General features: G+C 39.3%; 2 protein-coding genes across 4 annotated transcripts in view; one reads left to right on the top strand and one right to left on the bottom strand.

The window, feature by feature from the left end:
* Window positions 1–23493, bottom strand: part of Zeb1 (zinc finger E-box binding homeobox 1) — a 214798-nt gene that overhangs the window by 190073 nt on the left and 1232 nt on the right. For 2 of the 3 annotated variants that reach the window (XM_008850534.3, XM_008850535.3), the window contains exon 1: window positions 21757–21947. The exons of the other annotated variant lie outside the window; for it this stretch is intronic. In XM_008850534.3, the coding sequence (XP_008848756.1) occupies window positions 21757–21763 (7 nt within the window). In that variant the 5' untranslated portion in view covers window positions 21764–21947. Of the gene's footprint in view, window positions 1–21756; window positions 21948–23493 lie in introns of those variants that run through there. 3 annotated transcript variants of the gene reach the window in all.
* Window positions 21975–23493, top strand: part of LOC103748000 (serine/arginine repetitive matrix protein 1-like) — a 122323-nt gene continuing 120804 nt past the window's right edge. The window contains exons 1-3 of the mRNA XM_029554783.1: window positions 21975–22064; window positions 22113–22396; window positions 22626–23406. Coding sequence (XP_029410643.1) covers window positions 21975–22064; window positions 22113–22396; window positions 22626–23355 — 1104 coding nt within the window. The 3' untranslated portion in view covers window positions 23356–23406. The remainder of the gene's footprint in view (window positions 22065–22112; window positions 22397–22625; window positions 23407–23493) is intronic.

Raw genomic sequence — 23493 nt, 5'->3', positions numbered from 1 at the left:
CTAAAGCTTAGCAGCCACTCCAATCAACATAACCCAAACTTCTGCATTCCTATCATGTGTCCTCTAAATGGCTGCAGGTCTGCATAAAAATCAGTTAATATACACCCTCAAGTCTTTTGATCTTTAAGAAAAGATATCCCGTACCTAAAGCAGAATATTCTTCCTCACAGGAAGAGGGAGGGACAACAGGGTGATTTGAAAACACAAATTGAGTAATGCAATCACTTGAAATGATCTATTTGATCTATTTAATGATTTTCAAAAAAGAAATTTAATACCATCTTTCCATTAATGCATAAGCTAAATTATGAACTATCATAGCATGTCTGCATTAATTTTAGAGTTTCAATAAGGATTATTTCTTGCTTCCTAATTTTATTCTATATTTACTGGGGGGGGAGAGGAGGGAGGGAGAGGGAGGGAGGGTAGAAAGAGGGTGCACATGTGCCACAGTGTGTATGTGGAGGTCAGAGGACAACTTTTAGGGAGTTGGTTCTCTCCTTCCACAGTGAGTTCTATGGACTTAACTCAGGTCATCAGGCTTGAGCAGCAAGCACCTTTACCAACTGAGCCATCTCATCATCCCTATTTCTCACTTGCTGAAAAACATTTCATGAAGGACATATTCCAAAATGTTCCAGGGCTATTAATTTGTTCTCCTGTGCTATATAGAGATGGACTAAAATGCCATATATTGTAGACCTACTTTCCCTAATAGAGAAGCAGAGCACATCAAATACCACACATGGACTGGGTACTGTCAGAATTACTCAGGGTTTCTTATGTTCTAAATTATTAGACTTGATGGTCACACCTATAAACTGCTGAATACATATAGTTTATTTAAAGACTGTCTTTACCCAATATGGTATTTTCCTTTCCTATTTCAGTATGAGTAAATAAATGCTTATGATAGGTTACAAATGCGCCTGATCTCTCTTACACACAGTCAATAGAAAACACTAACTCTTCAAAGAATCACTAAAAGTGAGTAAAAGCTATTATCACTTCTATAATATGACCATTAATCAGTATCACATTACTGATAGTTAAGCTACGTGAAGTGGCTAACAAAAAGCAGTACGGAGGCAAGCTGTGACCTTAGGCATGATGTCCACTAAAGGCATATGCTTAGACGGCGCACTCTAAACACAGACCCTCCTGTGAGACTCCAACACATTGAGTCTATCTATGGGTGGGTAAAGAATGTGGCTCTGAAAGATCTGTCAGTCTCCTCTCAGATCCTGGTGCCTCACTGTAGAGTATTACTACTAGATTCTTCTCAAATCACTCAAAATTGCCCAATTTTCTATGTTCACAATCTATTTTACAAGAAGAATTTCTCCAAAATATCAAAACAACATCCCCACATCAAATATTATTCTCTGAAATTTAACATGTGATTACACTTTCTTATTTTAAATTATAGCTTCATCTATACTTTTGGAAGACGAAAGGTCGCCATCATCACACATGTTCTTGGCTAACAGGTACTTCTACCTACTGATTTTTCTCATCTGTGGAGCACAAATGCCTTTTAGGAGTAACAGTAAGCAATGCCCATCAGTATATGATTCATCAATATTATTTTTATACTCCCTTTAAACATTTACCTCACATAATCTCATAAAAGTGAGGTGGGTGTGCACAGAGCCTGGAGCAAGGCTTGAAAACATACCCCTCTCCTAACTGTACTCTCTCTTTGGCAACTACTTTTCCTTGTCTGTTTCCTGGCCTATCAGCAAGGATAATAATTTATCTTTTGATGAAGATTAAATGAGTTAATATTTTGATAGTGCTTTTAATAGTGTCTGATAATAAATGGTATTATTGATAAACAAAATAAAAACAAAACAGTAAGATTCTGAAATGTGGTTGCCACAAAAAAAATAATCAAAGACATCAAATATTCTTTAGAAAAATAAAACAAGGTAAGTTAATTTCTTTTTCAAACTGCCTAAAATGGTGCTAATGAACAGAATATATATGAAGGTAGAAGTCACTTCATTTCAGGGCTTAGAAAAAAATACAAAAGAATTTAAAACTCATGAACTCCTTGAATAAAAGAAAACATCTCAGAACTCCTCACAACCAGGGGTTGTACAACCTCTATAGAAAACAGTGTGGAGAACTCTTAAAAAACTAAAAATGAACCTACCACATGAACCCGTTATTCCACTCCCTGGCATATACTCAAAGGACTCATCCTATTGTAGAGACACTTGTACAACCATGTTTGTTGCTGCTCTTTTCACAATAGCTAAGAGATGGAAGCAACCTAAGTGCCCCTCAACTGACGAGGGTTAACAAAAATGTGGTATATTTACACAATGGAGTTCTATTCAGCAGTAAAGAAAGATGAAATAATGAAATTTGCAGGTAAATGGATCTAGAAACTGTTATACTAAGTGAAGTAATGCAGACTCAGAAAAACAATGTATGTTCTAACTTATATGTAGATCCAAGCACCATATCCTTTTAAATTCCAGGTCCTTTTAATAAGATGATGCTATGCAGCTGTCCCTTCTACATGAAATAACTACCATCATCACGACTTCAGCTGAGCCTGACAGCTAAACATCGTCACAATCGGGCTAACATGTTGACGGTGGTGCTCATTCATTAAAGGAGGGCCAAGCAGGGTCATTGGACCCTCATCACATTATCCAGCCACTCTTCTCAGCCAACTGTATGTAATTTGACCCTAGTCACTCATAGCCTCCTGGATTTGGAGAGGGCTAAAGTATACAATCTGGGGAAGGCTAGGAAGAGAAGGCATGACACATGCTGGGTAAAGGCTTTCCAGTGTGCATACACTCAGTTCATACATACACCTCAGCAAGCCCTCAGTTATCCAGTAAGTAAGCTCGATAAATTCACTGGTTCCACAGTAAAACTTTAATCAAACATTGGCTTGACACTAGAGCCTTAAAAGGGAATAAGCATTGCTTAGCATCCCCAGGAAAAGAAGTCTCACAACGGATGGAAAATTCATTTGTTAATGCTATTATGTCTCAAAAAAAAAAAAAAAAGAAAAAAGAAAATGAGAATGTAAACAATGTTAAAAGGATATGGGAATGGAGATATTTTCCAAAATAGTCAGAAAAAAATGAGAAAGCCTAAGCAAGTGATGAAGGTCTGTGTAGGTTTGTTATAATATATAAAGGATGAGACAAAAATAATACACACATAATCTTAAAATGTCTGTGGTTATCGTTTAGTCAACTGGTTTAAGGAACAAAATATATATCTAGTCAAGGTTTATCTGAGAATATTTGTTTTTAACCCAAGCCTTATCTACATAGCACATGATAATGAAAAGTATCAGACTGGTGGAATTAACCTTATTGCATGTTTAACAGCCATAGTTTGAGGTCTACACTAACATGGTCGGAGGGACTTAAAGGACAGTTTTTGCCCCTTGCCCTCCAAGGTGGACTAAGTTCCAGGGGACTATAGAACATTTCTCAAAATGTCCTGTAACTGTGGTGAGTCACCTGTCCTCTTGTTCAGGGAGGACATGGAGACCCCATGAGATGGACTTGAACCAGTGTTCAGTCTACAAAGGGGAGGGTCAACTCAGAGGAAACATCTCATCCATGCTTCCAAATGAAGCTAGACATGGTTGAGCAAGACCTTTGACTTATCTTCACGTAGATGAAACTGGTAAAAGAAAGGAGCCAGGAGCTCCTCCCAAGCCCATGTGATCCCTGAGGAACAGATCCTCAAATGACCTTAAGTGTAAAAATAAATCGATTTATTTGGGCCAACTGTATGGTCTTAAACATCCAAAAGGAAAGTATAACCAAAGAGTAAAGTCATCAGTATAGTTCTTGAAGAGTTCAAGGGATTACACTTCCAAGACATTAGGCTTAAGTCCATATAAAAAGTACAACAGCAATACAAACATACCAGTGAGAGAGAAGGCAAGCAGCAAGAAGCCAGGTGTTCTCTTCTGCCATGGCCTTTTATACGGGCTGCCATCAGAAGGTAACACCCACATTTAGGGTGTGTCTTCCAGCTTCAGATGATCCAAGATCTCTTCCATTTCAGTTAACCCCAGATCCAGTCAAGTTGACAGCCAGGATTGGCCATCACATGCTCATTCATTAAAGGAGGGCCAAGCAAGGTCATTGGACCCTCACCTGATTATCCAGCCACTCTTCCCAGCCAACTAGTCCAGCCTTGGAAGACAAAAGGAAAATGAGGAAGAACCCCATAGAGGGATGCTTTTGGAAGCCCTTGTCAAGAAACTGCAATGGACTCTCATATGAACATTTGAAAATTGCCCTGTTCTTTTTTCTATTTCCCCGTCTAGAACTTGAAATGCTAATTATTCTTGCCTTTACTTATCCTTCACATCTCCTATTCATGATTCAAGGACTTTCTTTACCCCCCACCTAGAGATAAGAGTTATGCAATTTGGGAGTCTTTTGGATAGACACACTGTAGGGGTACTCCAATTGCCTCACCCCGCACCCCTGTTCAGCATGGAAGAAGCCAGAGCAGTCTGTGTCCCGATTCCCTACTGGCAATTTGGGTAACCTCTTCAGAGGATGGTATGATAAGAATATGAGGTAGGGGGCTGGAGAGATGGCTCAGAGGTTAAGAGCACCAACTGCTCTTGCAGAGGACCCAGGTTCAATTCTGAGCACCCACATGGACACGACTAACGACCGTCTGTAACTCCGCAGGACCTACACAGCATTGGCGCACTTACACACGTGTAGGCAATACACTCATATACATAAAATAAAAATAAACAAAAACAAATGAACAAAAGTCCAGGCTGTGAAGACAGAAAGGTACAAGGAGGCCAGCCTAGAGGTGCGGACTCTCATATGAACATTTGAAAATTGCCCTGTTCTTTTTTCTATTTCCCCGTCTAGAACTTGAAATGCTAATTATTCTTACCTTTACTTCTCCTAGGACTACCCCACTGTTGGTTATGTTTCAACATGAGCTTGTAGAAGACATAAAATTTCAGATTATACTGATAATTTATTTTTCTTTTGGTATTTATTCTAGAAATTTCAACAATCTATTTAATTTTTCATTATGAAAAGCCAATACATGTATTTAGTCAGTACCCACAAGGGAAGTGCATACTTCATGGACTTTTTCTCATGAATTAAAAAAATATATAGTGCTGGGCTGAGGAGAGGGTTCAACGGCAAAGAGCACTGGCTGCTCATGCAGAGGACCTGGGTTTGCTTGCCAGCACCCACATGGTGGCTACAAACCACCCTTAACTCCAGTTCCAGGGGAATCAGAAACCCTCTCTGACCTCCGCGACATTGCCACGACATGGGTGCACTCATATACATGCAGGCAATACACTCATACACATAAAATAAAAGTAATAAAATATTTTTTTAAAAAAGTTCAAACAGAATTACCCTGCATGGGCGTACAATACCATTCCCCAGACTTGGGTGATTTAATGAAATACACAGTGCAGGGCATCCATTCTAAAGGCCAAATACATCGAAAATATTTGGGAGATTTATCTAATACTTAAAAAGATTTTATGGTTACTTCTTTAGAGTTGGGAATGTTAGAGTAGCCAAAAGGCCTATAAACAAATCAATCAATCAATCAATCAATCAAAGAAGAAGAAAGAGTACATGAAGTTATCAGAAAAAAGTGATGGGGAGATATGGGAGGAGTTGGAGGGGAAGGAGTAGGCATGGATTTGATCAAAATACCTTATATTCATGTATGAAATTCTCAATAAATTATTTATTTAAAAAATCTCTAAATCATCAAATAAAATTATGATTTGAATCATAACTTGAATTTGAAGTTATCAAATACAAAGACAATTAACTAAAGATAATCAAAAGAAATGGACATGTTGGAATGCTCACAAAATTCTTTTCTGTTCAGCAGCCAATGTGATCAATTATATTGACTGATGTCCTAATATAAAACCAGTTCTCAAATTCTAAAATAAGCTTAACTTGGTGTGATGTCTAACACTTACACACTGCTGGGTCAAGTATGACATTCATGAATTTTTGTATCTATGTGTGGATTAGGGCCACTCAGTAAATTTCATTTCCTGTACTTTTATTCTAGATTTATAAAGTGAGCTGGGAACTATTATTTCTTCTCCAAAACTGTGGAATGCCTGATGGAAGACGGGAATTGGTGCTCCTTGGATGTTTCATAGAGCTTGTTAGTATAACTATCAAAAGCTGGCATTTCTCTCTTTGAGACTATTTCCTCTGGCTTTACATTGTTATTATTATTTTTTTTTACTATTTTGTGCCAAGCATATCTGTCCATTTACTTTCAATTTTATTAGCTTACATTAATACATTAAAGATCAGTAAAACTGCTCTATCCTGACGCATCTGTGGTCATATCTTCACTTCATTTGAGATTCTGCTTTGACTTTCCCCTTTTGATTAATCTTGACAGCATTTGGTCTCTTCTCTTAGATTTTACAATCTATTTTAGCTGTACTGGCCCCTCCCTGGTTATTTTTATTTTTCACTTCATTAGTATATGCACCATCTTCATTATTTGTTTTACTCTATTTCTTGGTGTGTATGTGTGTGGCATGTATGTGTGTGCATGCTTATGTATATGCATGTGTGCAGGTGCACTCACTTGTGCATGCACATGTGGAGGCCAGAGCTCACATCCAGTATCTTCCTCTATTACTCTCTACCTTAGTTTTTTGAACAAGGTCTCTCACTGAACCTTGAATTTGTCATTTCAGCTAGACAGGCTGGCCAGTGAGGCCCCAGAATCCTACTGTTTCTGCCACCCCAACCCAGGGGTTACTGACATGCATTGCCACACCTAGCTTTTACATGAGTGCTGAGGATGTGAACTTGGGTTTTCATGCTTGCACAATAAGTACTTTACTCACTGAGCTATTTCCCCATCCCTCTGCTTTACTTTAGAGGAGTGCTGCATTATTCCTTTTTAATTCTCAGAAGTACATGGTTATTACTCTTCAGCCTCTATTCCTGCACAGCAACTGTTAAACTCTAAATTTACAGGAAGTGATGCTTTAGCTATATACAAATTCTGATACATTGTACTTTCTTGGAAATTAAGAAGCATTTTCCAGGGGCTGGAGAGATGGCTCAGCAGTTAAGAACACTGTCTGTTCTTCCAGAGGACCTGAATTTGATTCCCAGCATCCACATGGCAGCTAACAATTATCTATAACTCCGGTTCCAGGGGATCTGATACCCTCTTCTGGCCTCTTCAGGCATTGCACACATGTGATGCATTTACATGCAGGCAAAACACTCATACACATAGAATGAGAATAATAAAAAGATTTTCTTAAAGATTTTTAAAAGCATTTTCTAATTTTCCTTCTTTGTTTTTTTAATCACAAGATATTCAGAAATAAACATTAATTTTCAAACATACCAGGAAACTATATTACTTATAAAGTAATGACATTGTACGCAGAAAACACAAAGTGGTAGAATTTGTTAAAACTGATTGTCTTTGATCAGAATGTGATAAACTTTTTAAACTATTCCCTGTGATTTCAAAAAGAATGATTTTGTTATGGGGTGCAGTGTTCCATTCCTTCCCATTACAGCAATTTGTAAACCCTATTATTAAAATCCTTTTTCTTGGTGATTTTTAAATTTTCTGCTGTTCCAACACTTACTAAGAAAGATTATTTCAAATAACCCACAGCTATAATGGATTTGCCTATTTCTTTTGTGATCCTATTTTTTGCTTATTATATTTTGGAAAGTATATTATTAGCTATGTATCAATTCTAAATTATATCCTCCTTGTCTGGCTTAGAGACTCAAAATAGACTTTGTCTCAAAGTCAACATTATGATACTAACATAGTCACAACTTTTGTGAGACTCAGGAACCCTTCTGGTCAAACATCTGTGTACTTCATAAAAGTATACTTCTTACAAACAGCATATAACTGGAATTTGCCATTTTATTCAATAGCCAGTTTCTATTAACTGGGGCATTGTGTCAATGTGTATGTACTGAATTACTAATGTATTTGCAATTATTATTACTCATTTTGTGCTATTTGTCTTCTCTTTTCTATGTTTCCTTTCTTCTTCATCTTGTGTTTACCTATTTTAGACTGAATGTTTTCCTCATTCAATTTCCTTCAAATCACACTATTTCTAGGTCTATAGCTAGATCTAGAAGGTGTCTGTCTGCACCTACCCATGCTGACCACACTGTCCTCTTTTTACATCTCACCATCCATTCACTTTGCTTGTCTGTGAGGTGTTCAGAACCTTAGAGTGGATGGTGGTAGCATGTTCACCACTGTTAACAGCACTGAGGACTTCACAAAAAGACAGACGCAATTTCTAGGTCCCACACAGTCAACTGAGGCTAAAGATGAGGGTGAAGGCTGTGAAGAAACTTGAAAACAGCACCAGTAGTACCCTGCTTCCCTCGCCCACGTGCTTACTATACTGCCAAATAAGTCTTGCAAGAGCAGCCTTTCTGCCCCTTACTGCCCTAAACTATTTTTGAAATGGCAGTGTCAAATCCATATCCATGTATTATGAAAAAAGAAAAGAAAAAGGATGTTTCCTGCTTGAAAAGCCAGCATGCTTTGGTGAAGGTTGAACTTATAAAGCATTTGAAAGCATTCAGCTTCAGCTTCTACTGCCACACAGCACAACACGAGGCTGCAGAGCCCCACAGCACAACATGAGCCTCACAGCACACATGAGGCTGCAGCACAGGAGTAGAACATGTGGCATACAAATGACTACTAGTCGATGGTGAAGTTAACCAGTTAAGGTTTTTTTTTTTTTTTAATACAGTATATAGTAACATCCAAACCAAAAAGCTCTTTAATTAACATAAATTAAGTCACATGTAAAATATTTAGAAAAGCTTATGTAAACATAAACAAGGTACTGTTTCATGTAAGAATTATTAAACTCAGGTGAAAAGATAATAAAAATATATTTTCTTCTCACATGGTCTTAGGGTCTGTCTTATAGCATACAACATACTTTCAAAATGAGGGAATAAGAATTTTTATGTCCTTATTTTATTTTTCACAAGGTCTCACTATATACCCCAGGAGGCCTTAAACTCATGATCATCCTGTATCATCTCCTCTGAGTGCTGAGATTAAAAGCAAGCATCACTACACTTAGCCTGAATTTTTTTAATATTCCATTTTTATGTGTATGAGTGTATTGCCTACATATATTGTACAATGCCCACAGAGGTCAGAAGAGGGCGTCAGATCCTCTGGAATTAGAGTTATGGACAGTTATTAGCTGCTGTGTGGGTGCTGAGAACTGAACCTGGGTCCTCTGTAAGAACAGCCAGTGCTCTTAACTGCTAGCCATCTCTCCAGCCCTGAATTAAAGTATAACATACCAGTCTGAACTGCAATATGTTGAATGCAAAACATTAATATGTTTTTATCTTACTTGGAACTGGGAGATTTATAAATGTCTAGCTATTTTAACTCAAATGATAAAATGGCTAGCTCATTCACTAGCTTCATTATCATAAGCAATCAGATACTGCACCACAACAGCTTAAGTGGGGAAGAACAGGGCAACCACAGTTGTGCATGCCTATAAACCTGTGAGGGTGTGGCAGAAGATTACCAGTTCAAAGCCGGCCTAGACTACATAGCTAGTTTTAGGCTAAGTTGGACTATAGTAAAAGTTGGGCCCAAAATACATAAGTGAATTAATTAATGCTAAGAAAGATAAGAATTATCTACTTATATCTTGTTAAATATGTGTGGTACATAACTGATAGCAATATCAAAGTATGGTAAAAGGTTCACAAGGTGGAGTTCTATGTAGAGCCTAAAATAAGTGGCAGGAATAACCCAGACATGATTCAGAAACAGCAGCTGCAGAGCTATATCTTTGGAAAGCCATAATTAATGAGAGTAGACTTACTTCATTCAAGAGGTTTCTAAATCTACAACACTTTTGTTTGGGTTGTCATTTCGTGATATGAACAGAAGAAAAAAATGAAAATATACAATTCCCCATAAGAATGCAGAGCACGGAAATTCATACTCAATTTGGTGCATAGATTTCAGCCACCAACTCTGACCTACACATGCTTCTAGCAAAATAATCCTTTCGGTGACATGGCAGTGGGGATGGCAATGGTGGGGGCAGCACAATTTCAAAGCAATGACTATGTGAACCTCTTAGCATTCCTAGAACATAAAAGCAAAAACCTAGGAAGGTCAGTTTTTCCTTGTACAATGTTTTCTACTTCTAATAAAGCAAGCATATGTTAACATTTAAGACATTTTATTATTTTTTATTTTATGTGTATGAGTGTATTGCCTGCATGTATGTGAGTGCACCAGTGTCATGCAATGCTGCAGAGGTCAGAAGAGGAATTCGGATTCCGGATTCCCCTGGAACTGGAGTTAAGGACAGTTCGTAGCCGCCATGTGGGTGCTGGGAATCGAGCCTGGGTCCTCTACAAGAGCAGTCAGAGCTCTTAACCGCTGAGCCACCTCTCCAGCCCCATATGTTAACATTTAATACACACAGAAATGTTAAAAAGTGATTTACACAAACATAATGATATAATTCCCGAATTTCAAGATCTTTGGCAACTCCATATCATGTCCCAGGCAAATTCCAAACTCAGTGCGGCAATGTAAACCCCTTTGCTTCATTTGCTTCCTAATTCTCTAACTTTATTCTTAGCTATCCACCCTACAGAGCTTATCCACAAATGGCTTTCAAGCCCTAACGTGTACAGGCATCATGCACCTGCACAAACCAATCCTCTGCATGGAATATTATCTTTTATACCTTTGCCGGGACAGCCCATACACGTCCTTTAAGACAGCTTGAGCTCTGTCCCCTCTGCAAATGGAATAAAGTTATCACACCAGCCTCCATGCTAGATTCTGTTTGTTTTCCTACTTTTATGTATATATACATATAAAAAGGGCTGGAGTGAAATAAATATGAGTAGGCTAAGCCAGACCAAGCTGGGCTGGGCAAAGAAACAAAGCTATCTATGGCTCAAAGATGGCTTGAAGGAAAAGAATGATGAATGACATCTTTTTTTTTTTTTTTTTTTGTAATTACATCTCCCAAAACAAAACAAAAAGAAACAAATCATTACAGGGAAAGAAGAAAATGAAATACATACCTTTACAGAGAGGCTAGGAGGCCGTTTTTGAGGCAAGAATTTCATTCTAGAAATTTGTTATCACAAGACACACACACACACACACACACACACACACCTTGGAACCAGGTAGAACTGTGTTACTATCATCTTAGTTTATGCCTTTGCCATGAATTATTTGCTAAAAAAGATCTAGAATTGCATGAACAAAGCATCAACCTGAGCCTCAGGTGCTCTTCTCAGGCAAATTTCTAGTTTGCAGAGTTGTTATTACAGTATTGTTAATATGAACTCCTCTTGGACTTAGGCTTCTCTTACTTGAGCTTATCTATTTTCAAGGGTTTGTGCGTTTTCCTTGTTTCCTCTGCCAGAATACACATAATAACTTATATCTTATTGCAATTTTCAAAAATGAAAGATAAATGATAAATTTAAACTCCTATGTAAAGATGAAAAGTATGGAACTTGGAAAGGAACAGTGCTGAGCTCATCAAAACCGTGCAGGGACTAAGAAAGCAACAGGTAACAGCCAGGTTCTGCCTAATGCCTTTAAATCCCAGCACTGGCATTCAGGAGAGAGAGGCAGGTGGATCTCCGTGAGATCAAGGCCAGTCTGGTCTACATAGGAGATCCAGGCCAGCAGTGGATACAGGGTACCATGTCTCAAAAAGAGACCAAAAACAAAACAAACAAAAATACCAACAACTGAGAGAGCTGGAGAGGCTGGAGTGGTGGCTCAGTTGGTGAAGCACTTGACACACAATAATAAAGACCCAAGTTTGGATCTCTTCCACATGTACAAAGCCCCACACAGTGGCGTGTTCCTGTAATCTCAGAACTGAAGAAGCAGAGACAGGAGGAACTAAGGAGATGCTGGCCAGCCAGCCTAGTCTAATCATGAGCACCAAGCTCCATGAGAGACCCTGTCTCAAAAACCAAGGTGGAGAGCAGGTGAGGAAAACACCAACACTAACCTCTTGGCTCTTCACAGGCATACATGCACACACTAACACATGCTCACTCATGTGTGCACACTCATGTACACATATTCACATATACACACACTACACGACACACACTACTCACACACGCACACATGCACACCCACGAAAAAGTGGTGTTTTTTTCTCTCTTGCAAATTACTGAAAGTAGATTCAGGAAGACATGTAGACTAAAATCAAAACAGAATACAGACAATGATTAATATGAAATGGATCATAGGCCTAAATGTTAAAGCTTTAAACTTCTAAAAATGAGAGAAAAATCTTCACTTTGAGGGATGAATAAAGATCAATAGTATAAAAATCATAAACTGATAATCAAAATTTAAAACTTTTAAACTTCAGATACCATTAAAATTAAGACTAGTACCAGAAAAGGATACAGTATTTTAAATACCTATATTCAACAAAGAACTTGAGTCCCGAATACACAAAGCACTCTTTCAACTCAATAACAGAAAAGCAATTCAATTAAAAATGGACACGTGACTTGAACAGTATTTTACAAAAGAAAACAAGTGATAAACACAGCACAAAATCTTCAAATGCCTGTAGGCACCAGCTAACCAGAATGGCACTGTCACACACCTACTAGAAAGGCTAAAATTAAAACATGAGCAAGTATCTGGAAAGCTGTGGAATAAGCAAAGCCTTCATAGAGGGATGGTGGGAAGCATACATGTGACAAGTACACTACAGCTGGCAGTTTCTTATCAAGTTAACCATATGCTTACTACATGACCCAGCAAATCTATCCAAGAGAAATGTCAGCAAATAATCCCATAAAATCTGTGTGTGAATGTTTATAGCATTATTAATTATAGCAAAACCCACAAACAACTAAGATTAACACGTCAATTTGAATGGTCATTCAAACTGTGGTATATTCATACAATGGAATACTACCCAGCAATCCAAAAGGAATAAACTACTAACAATATGAATTTGGCACAAGGAATTGCTCAGGATGACAGAAATGAGTCTTCATTGCAGTGGTGGTTATATAAGCTTGGAAGTATATCAGAACTTATCAAAATGTATAAGAGGATATCTTCTCATATATATGTATACCTCAATAAGTTTATTAAAATAAACATGGAGACCCAGTTATGGTTTTAATTTTTGTCTTAGGATTGCCCTGATCTACATTAAAGAAATATAGTAAGATAATTGTGTCTTTAAAATATCCCAAGCCAAATGGATTATGAAAACCTGTGGGCTCTATGTTGCTTAAACTACGCAAGCACAAAACAAAACATACAGTTTGGCTTCTTTAGAAGGGCTTTTGTTCCTTGATTTATGCAACAAAATAAGTGACACAGGCATAATGGCAAGTTGGTATCCCAGCATCCACGTAAATAACTCAGGCATGGTGTGCACCTGTAACCCCAAAACTGGGTGGGGCAGAGATGGGAAGATCTCTGGGACTTGCTCACCACCAGCCAAGCTCCAGATTCAGTCAGAACACCTGTCTCAAAGGAATAAGATGGAGCATGATTAAGAGTAGGATACCTGATGTCCTCCTCTGTCCTTTACACATCTTAACACAGGCACATACTGATGTGCTTGTACACCACAGATAGACAGACAGACAGACAGACACACACACACACACACACACACATGCACACACAAGAAATAAAGTAAAACAAAATGAAGCTTCCATGTAAGCTTTCATATAGTAACTTCATCTGGAAGCTTCAGACCCTATTGCTCTTGCCAGAACTCCATGGCGCTCAAAGCCAAAGCTATACAAGCAGTGACTGCATTTTTAGCAACATCCTTTCAGGCAGCAGCTACATTAGCTAATATTGGCTAAGAAATAATCAACTGATACAAGATATGTTTAAGGCAAATAAATAAAATATAAACATTTATTGAATGTTTAAAACACACTAAACATGGTGCTTTATGACCTCATTCACACCCAGTATTAGACTAAAGTAACTAGGCCAAGGTGAGACAGCTACAAGCATGGGGGCTCATGCTTGCAGTCCCAATACCTGGGAGGCTGAGGCTGGAGGTTTACCACAAGTTCCAGACTATAGTCTGGGTTAGTGTGAGACTCTGTCCTAAAACAATAAAAAAAAAATCAAACAAAACACACAAAAAAGATTCTACTAAGTTCTAAGGTGAACTCCAAATGCTTTATAATAGTCTTAAGTATAAAAAATAAAATGAGAAACTAACAAAGAAATTCTAGAAAAGTACCTTTAATCTACATTTTAGGAAGTACTTCTTACAACCCACAGTCAAAACTTTGAAAGACTTGACTAACATTAGGAATTTCTGTACCATCGTCAAGACCAACAATGACTGAAATATTTGATATTATCACAAGAAATAGGATATCAACAAGAAACACAACTAAGACAGGCAAAGGGGAATCCAAATGGCAAGCCAAGGGTATACAGACACTATCAACCCCCTGGTAAACTGAGGCATAAAGCCACTTTGACGTCCTATTTAATAGTTATCAGTACTGAATAATACCAAATGCTGCAAAACTCTGAAATTAGAAGTTATTATACATTACTGGTGGGAGTTAAAGCTGGTCTATGTATTTTAGAAACAATGTGGCAGAATTTGGTGTCTGTCTTCAGAGAAACTTTTTCAAAGTCTCTCCTGGCACACAAGATATGTATTACAGGATCACTTATATCCAAGACTTGGAGTCAAGTTGGAAATCCAGCATTAGGGGAATTCATAACTAGTTTGTATTTATTGCATGAATGAAATAACTGCAGTCAGAAACAACCCACAAGTTGTACATTCAGCAACATGAACAGCCCTCAAAGATAAGAAAATGTAAAGTGTATAGCAAAATAGCAGTTATGTAAATATGAAACACATAAAGAACAAAGCTTTATAAAGATGGTGATATAACCAAGATCGTGCATACAGCACTTAAGATGGGTATAAGGAAGGGAAGGAAAGGCAGTGCAGACTGGGAATGCTAAAGACTGCCATCCAAAGAGAGAACTCCTCAATGAAACCAAGGCAGCTGAGCCTGAAAGAAGGCAAGTACAACAGCTATAGCTTGTCAGATTATATGCACATGTAGGAGAAATTCTTTTATGCTGAGATGACTGAGCATTCTATTAATACACAAGAAATACTGGCATCTACTCCTTGTTACCAATTCACATATAAATAAACGCAATGGACTAATAAAAGGAACATGGAACTGGAAATCTATGACATAAGCCAGGCTAACTAGAAATACAGACATGGCAAAGTTAGTTCCTTAACATGTTCTCCCTCTCCTGGCTCTTCTCTCCCTTCCTCCTTCCTTCCCTCTAGCTCCAGCTCCTTCCTCTCTCTCACAGGGTCTCATTATGTATCCCAAACTGGTATCAACTTCACCATCCTCCTGTCTCAGCCTTCTGAGTGATTACAGCCATGAGTCACGACATCCAGCATCATTTTCTCTTTGAAAAAGGCTTTGGATGATTCTCCCAAATCCTTCCATCTCTTAAAGGTATTTAATTTTATTGTCTTAAATTTTATTCATATGAACTTATTTTTCCACTCTTCTAACTCCTTCTTCCATCCATATTTAAAAAAATTACTCAAGGCTGAAGAGACAATTTTGCATTTAAGAGCACTGGCTGACCCATGTTCAATTCCCAGCACCCACATCATGGCTAACAATCGTCCATAACTACAGTTCCAGGAAAATCTGATGCCTTCTTATGACCTCCACAAGCACTGCATGACATGGGTACACAGGCAGTATACTCATACACATAAATAAAAATAATAAATAAAACATTTAGAGTATGTAAAGTGAGGCAATTTATAAAAGCAATAAGGTTTAGTACTGGCCAAATAGTGGGCATTGGGGGAACATCTTGGAACATACACCCCACAGACAAGAAGGGATTCGAATACAGCCATGTGCCACATAAAGATGCTTTTTTTCAATGGCAAGCCTCTTCTCCAAGGTGGTCCTGTAAGATTGTATTGTCCAGTGACATCACAGAGTTCTTAGTTTGTATGATTGCACTCTATGATATTCCCATAAGAAAATTACCTATGAGACATTTCTCTGAATGTATTCACAAATTGTTAGTTTTAGGGCAGACAAGAAAAAACAATTAAGGAGATAATGATTTTTCAAATTCTTTTAGTATTCCTCAGAGAGCAAGGTTAGCTTAAGCCCAGTTTCTAACATCTACTTCATGAAGGACTTTATGCTACCCATACATTATTGTACCTATCTAGACCATACCTCACAGCACATGTTGAAGTCTCTCCTGGAGTTTCCCTCTAAAGGCCTCAAATCTCAGCTAATCTGCATTAGTTTTCTGATAAAATGATTCTGGATATAACTGTCTTTCACATTAAAATATATAATTTGGTGTCGGTATAGCTCAGTGGTCAAGCACTTGCCTAGCATGTATAAGGTCCTGGGTTCAATCCCAGAAATGAAAAAAAGTGTAGAATTTCATGAGAATAATTGATTTTTAAATAGCAAATCAATTGCACTCTGAACACTACTTGTCATTAGTGTCAGCCATTTACATACCAACAAAAAAACAAACACCTTAGAATTGTGAATTCAAGACTTTGAGAATATAGAAATCAAAATATGTGTTAATGACTATGAACATTAATGGAAATATCTAAAAAGAGCTCCCATTTTATTAAAAGAAAGCTACATCAGAATATTTAAAATACCTAAAAATAGGCTGGGAAGATGGCTCAAGTCAGGAGTACACTTGTCCTGCATGCATGGCATCCTCTGAAGAGGTAGAGACCAGAGGATCCTGGGGGACGCTGGCCAGCAAGTCTAGCCAACTGGAGAGCTCCAGGTTTAGTAAGAGACCTGTCTCAAAAAATAAGGTAGAGGGAGCTGGAGAGACAGCTCAACGGTTAAGTGCACGCAGTACTCTTGTAGGGGACCTGGGTTTGTTTCCTAGTACCCACACTGGGCAACTCATAACCACCTGTCAGCTCCAATTCCAGGAGATCCAATGCCATCTTCTGGTCCCTGAAGACACATGGTGCACATACATACAGACAAGCAGGCACACATACATAAATAAGCATAAAAACTGACAATATTTTAAATAAAGATGATGAAGAGAGAATGAAGAGATCACAAACACCTGTTACAAAAATTCAATCACAAGTGTAGTTGTTGCTACAAAACAGATGAAAATTTTACCAGGTTACTGTAATGTAGGGAATTCTATGTCTAGCCATAGTTTGCAGCATGTATCAAGCAAGTCTCAATAAATCCGGTTAATTATGGTGAGAAATACTGGCAATAATCCTCTCTTACACTTTCCCCAACTCCCACTATCTTCAGTTAACGAGGGTCCAAAAATATTAAAAGGAAAAGTCGAGAGAAGTTTAGATAACTTATTTGACTGTAGCATATTGTATACACACTTGAATTTGGTTTCCTTTCTTTTTCTTTCTTCTCTCTGGAAATCTTTTAATTCATCTACATCCTTATGATATAAATCAAAAGAAAGTTTTAATAAAATTGAGTTCTAGACATTAATTTTTATTAGAAAACAATCTTAAGACAAATTTTACTTACTAAAGAGCATTTTGTTATTTAACTAATGTATATTTAGCTAATAATAACTAATAATATATTAACTAATTAATATATTTAACTAAGCCAGGCCAAGCAGCCAGGACCTATAATCCTAGCTACCTGGGAGGCTGAGGCAGGAGGATTATAAGTTTAAGGCCCTCCAGATACTCTCTCAAATTAAAAAAAAAATTAAATAGGCTAGGCGTATAGTTCAGTGATAGAGCGTTTGCTAACATGTACGACAAGGCTCAAGATACAATCTCCAGTACTGTGATAAATAAATAAACATTATATTATCAGTAACCCAGTTTCAGTTAAAAATAGCATTAACTCAACTAAGTTAAAACCCAGACATACATACTGATTCCATACTGGGAATCTTTATGTAACAATACTGATGCCTTAAGAATGTTTCTTCTGGGGGCTGGAGAGATGGCTCAGCAGTTAAGGGTGCTTACTACTCTTCCAGAGGATGATGGTTTGGTTCCCAGCATGCATATCAGGCAGCTAACAACCACCTGTAACTCCAACTCCAGAAGATCTGACGCCTCTGGCCTCAGTGCATACCCACATACAAGTGCACATACTGGCATATACACATGTAATTAAAATAAATCTTTCTTTAAAAAAATAATTCCTTCCCTTAGAAATGTAATACTCAAAGCACATATCTAATATAAAGGCAAGGTTATTTCCTTTGGTAGCATCTACATAAAGATTAGATTTACCTTTTCAAAACGTGTGCTTCATTTGTTAATAATTTTATAAAAATTCAAGTTAATCTTCAAAAAACTGCTACAGTAACAGAAACACTATATATATATATATATACACATATGTATATTATATGTATATATGTGTATAAACTTTTATGCCATGGTTATTTAGGTGTAGTATGGATAATATCTACCTTTTTAAAAGGTATTTTTAGAAGTCATGCCATCATACATCCTAATTAGTGCACTTTTCTAGTTTAAAACTTACTGAATTTTCTTTTAGCAAAGCATTTCTCTCTCTACTAGAAGTGAACAATATAAATTAATGGTCATGCTGCAAAGCTAATGAAACCATTTCAAGCTTAAACATCATTTCTATGATTTCTTGACATCCTCTGCACCTCTCACTGCACTTCTGCCCAATAAAGCTCATCTTCCAACATCTGCCTGATCTTTCTCCTTCCTCTTACTGTGATTCAGTGTAAGTAGTTAAGAGTAGCTAGCAGTATAATCCCACATGATATTGCATCTGTGTTTACATCTGGCTCTAATCACATGCTTAAAAGTGATTTATACAGAAGGAAGGGAGAAAAGGGGAAAAATAACATAACTGTGAGAAATAATTACAGTTTTAGAAACAGTCCCAATACGAATTTCTCACATTTCAACACCACTAAAATTACAATCATAGCATGATTTGCAATTTCAAAAATACTAGAAACTAGACAAAGAAACAAAACAAAAACCATTAAGTATTCCTCATGCTTTTATACCAGAGACATCTAAAGCAAGGGATTGGTGCTTTCAATTTATAGTTTTAAGGTTTGGCTTCATGCTAGAATTTCATACATCACACCATTCTGGTAAAGCTCCTTAACACATAAAAAAAAGTAAATGAATCATACCTGTGCACTGAGATCTCAGGAATTAAGAAAGTAATGAATTAAAGAAATACCTGTCAGGAAATGAAAACCTGTATTTACACACACACTCAATCCATTACAAGTTCACAGAGACTTACTTGACAAGCCAGGTAATTCCTATTCAGTTCAAAGAAAACAGTGTGACTATCATGTGATGGCACTGATATCAGCACAATTATAAAACTACCATTAAAATAAATAGGGAAAGAAATACTTCTAACTTTCAAGCTAATGTAAGGCTTTAAGCTCACAGTTATATTAACAAAACTATATGGACACAAAGCAAAGAGTTAATACATTAAGTTTCATGCAAGTATTATATGCCAGATTTATAGTTTCAATTTATATGGTTTGCTGAAAGCAATAATTCTTTGAATAGAAACAAACAATAAACCACTAAAGCCTTAAAGAAAGCTTATATTTCTTCATATATAACTGGTAAACTTAAAGTTCACATGCTGCCTGATTCTTCACTATGGATATGGGATGGGAGCAGGTCACCATTAACAAAGGGATTACAGGAGAAAGGATAAAATCTAAACTACCTACCCCTGAACAACTGATGGGTATTATCTATTTTAGTAGTTGTCTACCAACCTGCCTACATGAGTTATGAAAATTATGACATAGTACTATCACATTCACTTAATTATCACTTTCATTTAATGATTAATTGAAATTTCTTTTACCATATTTAGCTACTGACATCTTTTAACATCTAAAAAATGTGTTTTTTCAGGAATCCTATTATGAACAAAAGGTTTAAAAGTATGATAGACATTCAAAATAAATATATAGAATCACTGAATTTTCTTGCCCAACTCTTAAAAACACAGAACTTTTAAATAACATAACTGCTTTACATTGAGACTAAATTAGTATCAATCTCAAGATTTGAAAAGCTCAAATTTGTAAAACCATTCAAGTGAAAACTCCCACTTCTTTCTAGGGTCAGTAAACTAGAAAATACTTATGTTTAATTTATCTGGGGCTGGTTTTAAGTAACACTAAGACTCAGAATTATACCACCAAAAATCGCAATCAGCAGAGGAGATGGCAGACTTATAACACTACATCAATATCCATTTTTGTTAGCATCCTCTACTGGTGGTTTCCAAAGACAGCAAGAAGACACGGTGCTAATGATGGAAAGGTATGTGCCTGCAATTCCATCTAAGGGGAATTAGTCAGCATGCATAGGCAGCTCCAGCACATTTGTTAAGAATAAAGCCTGGGGGGTGGGTGGCAAAATATATCATATAGTAGAATGTAAGAAAAGAGAAAAAGATTTTACATACAATAAGGCATTAAATTACAAATGGTAAAAATCAATTCCAGCAATTCTAATGGCACTCCTTTACAGATGGCGAACATCATTACCATAAACCCCATGTAAGGCTTGCCAGCTTGGCCAAGCCTTGATCAATTGGTTTGCCCCTGTTAAGTTACAGTGGTTGACTCTGTCATTAATGTCCTGGCCTGCAGACATATTCTAGAAAGGAAATGAAAATGTTTTACTGCCGGCTTAGCAGTAAAATCTACATGCAGTATTTCAAAATGAATACAATATAATTTACACATTAATAACATATCTCTATAACTGTCTCCCACTGTAAACATCACCACTTCTTCCTTTAAAAGATCTGAGTTAACATTTTTCCAGACAATTCTCTCCAAAAACATCTGCAACTTAAATACGACTATCTTGCTAAGAAATATTAACCAGTACCTATCCCAAGGTTTCAAAACACAATGGCATATAAGTTCATTTCTAATCAGCAGAAATACGAGTCTAAATCAAATAGCATGTCTCTAATGACCAGCAATGGATGAAAGCGTTTGAGAACAAAAAGAAACACCGGACAGAGCCAAAAGTGATGAAAATGGAAGATACCTGTAATAGCACAGCGCTATCTCAAACACCTTTTGTTTTCTCCGAGTAATGCACACTGCAGACAAGACGTTTCGGGCTAAAGAGCCCAAATCTGTTTTTCTAATATTAAACACAAAAGGAAAACACTGACAGCAAGCATGGTAAATAAATCCCTCCCCTGAGATGGAAAGCGGCAAATAGGAGGGGGGCTGACATACATGCAGGAGAAAACTAAACACCATCTTTTTTCTACCTGCACAAGTTGCCATTTGCTGCAGCAATCAAGAATCTGTTCTTCCTGTTGATTTCAAGTACCTTTCAGGATAGCTTTTCCTCCTTAAAGTCATCTGTTGATATGCCTTATGAGTGTGATATTCATATTACAGGATCTCTAGGAGAAAAATCCATTCTTTCCTGCTCAGGTAAACATGTTTACAGCAGCTGCACAGACGCTGGGTGGTTCAGACTCACATGTCACACACATGTCGTCAGCAACAAGAAAAGCCCCTTTCTCTGGCGATCAACATTTTAAATAAGGTAAAAGCAGCGAACAGCCCTTTCCAGAACCAACTTACCTTTCATAAAGCCACATCAGCAACAACGGCAACAGCTCAATATAGATCACACACTATTTGACGCTAAAAGCAGGAAATTAAAATTGCAATAGCCTGTGCTCAGGTTCTTGCCATAACCAGGCACCTCTCCACAATGGGGCTCCCAACACACCTTTCCCCTCGGAACGCACAGGAGTCTGTGAAATGCAAATGATTATCTGAACCACCGAAAATCATTCATGGCAGCGGCGATATTAATGCAGACGCAAATATATTCAAAATATGTTTACGACTGGAAGGAAACATCTTTGCAACAGCCTAAAATCTTCGTATGTGCCTCTAGACAGGAAATCCCCCACAAAATCTAAAATTGCCAGGAAAGGTTACAAAACCTGGCATTCGGCATCCCGGAGGGGAGGGAGCAGGGCAGCCAGGCGGGGGTGGGGCGCGGGGACGCGCCAGGGTTGCCACTTAAACAGGATTTCCTCCTTCTCGGGACGCCACCTCGATACCATCAGGGGCGCATTTATTGCCCCCACTCTCAAAACCTCGGTGTCCACAATCCCGCGGGTGCCCCACGGAGTCCCCGGGTGCGGAAGGCACGAGTAATTCCTTATATAGCCGCGGCGGCCGCCGCGCGGGGCCGCCCAGCAGAACACAGGTACCCGGGCGGGGGTATCCCCCGGCCGCAGAGACCGTCCAGACAATGACCCGCCGGACGCACGGCCGCGCCACGCACGGGGACCTCACACCCACCCGCCAGGCTCCCACGTCGGCCACCCACACGCTCCCCACACCGGCCAGCCCACCGCGCACCCACCCGCACAGGTCCGGGCGTCGCTCTCCGCTCTGAGCAGCTGTCTTTCTCTGCCTTTCTTTTAAACTCTCAGGCCAGGCCAAGAAGCACTGTGTTTTCCTGGCACACCGGCACCGATCAATACCCCTGAGCTGCGCGGCCCACGAGCGGCGGCCCCATGGGCCCGTCGGGCCCCCTCCCCCACCCGGCCCACTCGCGACCGCGAGCGCCATCCCAGCTCCATTATCCGGCCTCAGCGCTCCGCGCATCCGGCCCAGGTAACAACTTCCCCCAAAGAGCTCGCGAGGCGCACTCACGCAGCCCGACCAGCGGGGACCCGGGCACGGGACCTGTCTGTGGTGCTTCCCGACCCCCGGCACCGCGCGGCAGGTCCACGCACACGCGCGCCCCGCGGCTGCAGCAAGTGGCTGCCCGGCCCTGCCCAGCCCTCGACGGCGCCGCACGCGCGGACCTCCAGGTCCCCCGAGCCGCGGCGTCCACCGTGCGGCCCCATCCCAGGTCCGCGAGCGCGCGGGGAACAACTTTCCCGCGGGCGCCCAACCCGGCGCGCGGCTCCCGCTCCCGCGCACACGCGCGCACGGCCGCCACGCAGCCGGTGTCCCGCACCGCCCGCCGCAAGTTTGTTCCCCGCCGCGGCCTGCGCGCCCAGCCAGGACCGCGCGCGGACGCCTAGCGCGGGGAGGCGCCGAGGGGCCGCAAGAGTGGAGAAAAGTGCGGAAAGAAGCAACAGCCGCTCCACCCGCGAGCGGAAAGTGGCCTGGCGCGGCGAGGAGCCGGCGGCGGACGGGATGCGGCACGGATAACGGTCCCGGCCCGCGGTAGCGGCCGCCCAAGCCGCCAGGCGGAGAGGCCAGGTAAGACATAACGGTCCCGGAGCGGCCCGGCGGCGGGGCGCACGACTTTACTTTCCCACTCCACTTGGTCCGTCCCCGCACGCCGCC

The sequence above is a fragment of the Nannospalax galili genome, unplaced genomic scaffold (assembly GCF_000622305.1).
Source record: "Nannospalax galili isolate Female #2095 unplaced genomic scaffold, S.galili_v1.0 scaffold43, whole genome shotgun sequence".
In the NCBI taxonomy this organism is placed as follows: Eukaryota; Metazoa; Chordata; class Mammalia; order Rodentia; family Spalacidae; genus Nannospalax; species Nannospalax galili.
This window is presented reverse-complemented; position numbering and strand designations above follow the sequence as displayed.